This window comes from Oryctolagus cuniculus, chromosome 16 (assembly GCF_964237555.1).
Source record: "Oryctolagus cuniculus chromosome 16, mOryCun1.1, whole genome shotgun sequence".
Classification (NCBI taxonomy): domain Eukaryota; kingdom Metazoa; phylum Chordata; class Mammalia; order Lagomorpha; family Leporidae; genus Oryctolagus; species Oryctolagus cuniculus.
The window spans coordinates 67,938,146-67,942,706 of NC_091447.1; the positions used below are offsets into that span (position 1 = coordinate 67,938,146).

The 4,561-nt window shown below is 39.8% G+C and overlaps 1 protein-coding gene across 1 annotated transcript; it reads left to right on the forward strand.

Moving 5' to 3' along the window:
* Positions 1 to 1,041: 1,041 nt before the first annotated feature.
* Positions 1,042 to 4,346, forward strand: LOC100342864 (olfactory receptor 7E178-like). Its single transcript, XM_051828010.2, is given in 2 exon segments — positions 1,042 to 1,505; positions 1,508 to 4,346. Coding segments are annotated over 2 exon segments (888 nt in total). The 5' UTR covers positions 1,042 to 1,384; the 3' UTR covers positions 2,275 to 4,346.
* Positions 4,347 to 4,561: the final 215 nt, after the last annotated feature.

A 4,561-nucleotide genomic window follows, 5' to 3' on the forward strand; every position in this document is an offset into this window, starting at 1 on the left:
TCAGAGCTGTCTTTGGAGCTTTCCTGATATCACTCAGCTCAAATGGTTTATGATCAGAAAAACAACCAAGCAGTATTGCCAGGCCATTAAGTGACACATAAGAAAAAATTTAAAAATGTTCGAAGTAAAAAGCTCTCATATATCAGGCATTTATTAAGATTCTCAGGGGACCATACAAAGAAACCTGTAGAAAATTTTAAAAAATTCAAATAGTTCTTAATAGTTCACTGTTTCTAATCATTGACAGGTCCAGAATACACTATTGTTCCAATGGTGGTCATTGATTTCACATGACTATGTGTATTAGACAATGACTTTTATGAAAATTTGAAGTCCACCAAAGCTAAGGACTGGAGTTATATATTAAATGGCACTAAGAGGCAAAAAGGAGTGAGTATAAATAGCATAGTGGTTAAGGTGCCACCTCCCACACAGTACTTAGGGTTGATGACTGGCCCTGTTTCCTGACTCTTGCTTCCTGTGAATACAGATCCTGGCAGGCAGTGGTCAGATGGTTGAGTCTCTACCCAGGGGAGACCTGGATTGAGATAGGATTAAGAACTCACAATTTCTACCTTGTTCCAGCCACAGCCATCACAGGCATCTGTGGAGTGAAGCAGTGGATGAGAGCATTCTAAGCAAATGAGCTAAACATTAGAGTGAGCACATACATCCACGAAGGAGGGAAGTCAGAAAAGCCAGGAATGGGTAGATCCCTGGAAGACAACAGACACACAACAGTATTTCCTGGTTGTGAACAATCAATGTTAGTTTGGGGTTCAGACAATACATTTGTAGCTTTATGGATGACTTATAAAAATTGTGACTGAAAGGAATTTGTTCCATTGTCTTAAAATAAAAAAGGCATATTTAACTGTTTTTAAATTTCCTTTAATTAGACTGTTTGTCATAAATACTAGATTGCATTAGACTCTGAACATAGACTTGTTAGTTCTAATGTTCTTGGCTTTCCAAAAATTGTGAGACTCTTTAAAGCTTTTACATAGAGAGAGGTAGCACAGAAACCAATCATAATATCTCTCAGAAGATTGAGTTTGTCACCATTGAGAAAGATGACAGAATTTGGTTACTGAGTGTGAATATGAAAGTGGAGTTCCAGAAGCTACAGGGAAAATTTGTATCATGCAAAAAATGCATGAATTTCACAACTGTATTACAAGAAAACCCTTTTCTTTGAATTCAACTTATTCTGTGAACACTAGTGTTACCCTCATGCTATACCCATACAAACTTGACTTGAAGACATAGAGAGTGCTGGGTGCCTGTTTATCTGTTTCCTTTTACCAATCCTACTTTCCTTTCCAAAAGGAGTCCAGGTTGTTTTGAAACACAAAATCTCACACAAGTCTCAGAATTTCATCTCATGGGCTTTTCAGAAGATCCAGCCTTGCAGCTTCTCCTCTTTGTGCTGTTCCTGTCCATGTACTTGATCACGCTGCTCGGGAACCTGCTCATCGCCCTGGCCATCAGCTCAGACTCCCGCCTCCAACCCCCATGTATTTCTTCCTCTGCAACCTGTCCTTGGCTGATGTGGGTTTCACTTCCACCACGATTTCCAAGATGATTGTGGACATCCACACTCACAGCACAGTCATCTCCTATGTGGGCTGCCTGACACAGATGTCTCTCTTTATTATCTTTGGGTGCATGGATGATTTGCTTCTGACCGTGATGGCCTATGACCGGTTTGTCGCCATTTGTCATCCATTGTATTACCAGGTCATCATGAACCCCTGCCGCTGTGGCTTCTTGGTTTCAGTGTCGGTTGTGGCCAGCCTTTTGGAATCTCTGCTGCAGAATTTGATGGTATTAAGAGCTACCTGCTTCAAAGATGTTGACATTTCTAATTTCTTCTGTGAACCTTCCCAGCTTCTCACTCTTGCTTTCTCTGACACTTTCACTCATGACACAGCCATATATTTTGTTGGCATCATATATGGTTTTCTCCCTATCTCAGGGATTCTCTACTCTTACTACAAAATCATTTCCTCCGTTCTGAGAGTCCCATCAGCTGGTGGGAAGTACAAAGCCTTCTCCACCTGTGGCTCTCATGTGACTGTTGTATGTTTATTTTATGGAACATCCCTTGGGGTGTATCTCACTTCAGCAGCCTCACTTTCTTCCAGGAAGTGTGCAGTGGCCTCAGTGATGTACACTGTGGTCATCCCCCTGCTCAACGCCTTTATCTACAGCCTGAGGAACAGGGACATCAAGAGGGCTATTTGGAGACTTCTCAGTCAGCAAGCTATTTAGAGCACAGATTGGAAGGCAGCAAAACTCAGCATCCAGACCCTAAAATCTCACCTGGCTCATCACATCACACATGAGGCTCTCATGGCTTTCATGCATCTTCTTTTGTAACTGAGATTTCCTGTTTTGCTCTTTCTTTATGGAAACATTATATCTTTACCCTTGCATACCTGACTCATATTGTACCTATGGAGCCTTCTCTAGTTCATTATGGATGATCAAGTTATCCTGGAAAAAGAAAATATACTTTGCCTTTTTGTTATTTAAAATTGATATCTGGGCCAGCCCTGTGGCTCAATAGGCTAATCCTCCACCTTGCGGCGCCGGCACACTGGGTTGTAGTCCCAGTCGGGGTGCTGGATTCTGTCCCGGTTGCCCCTCTTCCAGGCCAGCTCTCTGCTGTGGCCTGGGAGTGCAGTGGAGGATGGCCCAGGTGCTTGGGTCCTGCACCCCATGAATGACCAGGAGAAGCACCTGGCTCCTGCCTTCGGACAGTGCGGTGCACCGGCTGCAGCATGCCAACTGCAGTGGCCATTGGAGGGTGAACCAAAGGCAAAAAGGAAGACCTTTATAAAAAAATAAAAAAAAGAATTGATATCTGTTCCATAATTTTAATGTACTTTCCACTCACATTTCCATTCTTATCCTTGTAACTTATTTGACCTCGTTATCCGTGATGCAGCATATCACTGCTCCTTTTTATGAAACCCTCTAAGGAACTTTAACAATTATGATGCCTGGATTTCACTACCAGAGGTTCTGATGTCTTGAAGTGATGTGTGGTCTGAGTATGGAAATTTCCAAGCACCCAGGATAAGCTGAAAAATTTGCTGACAGTTCATTAGTAACTTCATTTTATGTGATGAGTCATGTTTCCCTTGCTATTTCCATGATTTTCTCTTTGTTATTTTTACAGTTTAGTTATAAATTGTGTTGAATGTGTTATAATTGGGGTTCATGGAGCTTAAATGTGTATGTCCACTTCTTTCTTCAAATTTGGGAAGTTTCCAATTGCAGTCATTATCTCTTCAAACTGGTGCACTTGCACTCTCTCTCTCCTTTCTGTGGATCTCCCACAATACATATACTTGTCTGCTTGTGTTATCCCATAAGATCCTTCCAATAAATAAAAGCCCAGGACCAAATGGCTTCACTGCTGAATTCTATCAGATATTTAATGAGGAATTAATCCCAAATCTATTCAAGATATTCAAAGCAGTTGAAAGGGAGGGAATCTTCCCAAACATCTTCTATGAGGCCAACATCACCTTAATTCTTAAACCAGAAAAAGATACAACAAAAAATTATAGATCAATACCCTTGAGGAATGTAGATGCAAAAGTCCTCAACAAAATACTAAATGAATCCAACAACACAGCAGAAAGAACATTCACCCAGATCAAGTGGGATTTATCCCTGGTATGCAGGGTGGTTCAATATTCAAAAAGGAATAAATGTGATATATGTCACATTAACAAACTGAAGAACAAAAGCCATACGATGATCTTAATAGATGCAGAGATAGCATTTGATAAAATACAACACCCTTTCATGATGGAAACCTTAAGCAACTTGTGTATGGAAGGAACACTCCTCAACAGAATCAAGGAAATATATGACAAATACACAGCCAGCATCTTATTGAATGGGGAAAAGTTGGAAGCATTCCAACTATGATCTGGAAATAGATAAGGATGCCCATTCTTACCACTGCTATTCAATAAAGTTTCAACCAGAACCATTAGCCAAGAAAAAGAAATCACAGGGATGCCAATTGGGAAGAAGGAAGTCAAACTATCCCTGCATGCAGATGACATGTTTCTGTATATAGGGGAAGCAAAGACTCACTAAGAGACTATTGGAACTCATAAAAGAGTTTGTAAAGTGGCAGGATACTAAATTAACACACAAAAATGAATAGCCTTTCTATATGAAGACAATGTCATGGCTGAGACAGAACTTCTAAGGTCATTCCATTTACAATAGATAGGAGAAAAATTAAATCCCTTGGAATAAATTTAAACAAGGAGGTCAAAGACTTTTATGATAGAAATTACAAAACCTTCAAAGAAATGGAAGAGGAGATAAAAAAAATGTAAAAACTTCCATTTTCATGAATTGGAAGAATCAATATCATCAAAATGTCCATACTACCAAAAGCAACTTACAGATTCAATGAACTACCAATCAAAATACCAAGGACATTCTTTTCAGAACTAGAAAAAATGATGCTAACATTCATATGGAAACAAAAGAAACCCTGAATAGCTAAAGCAATTTTATAAGACAA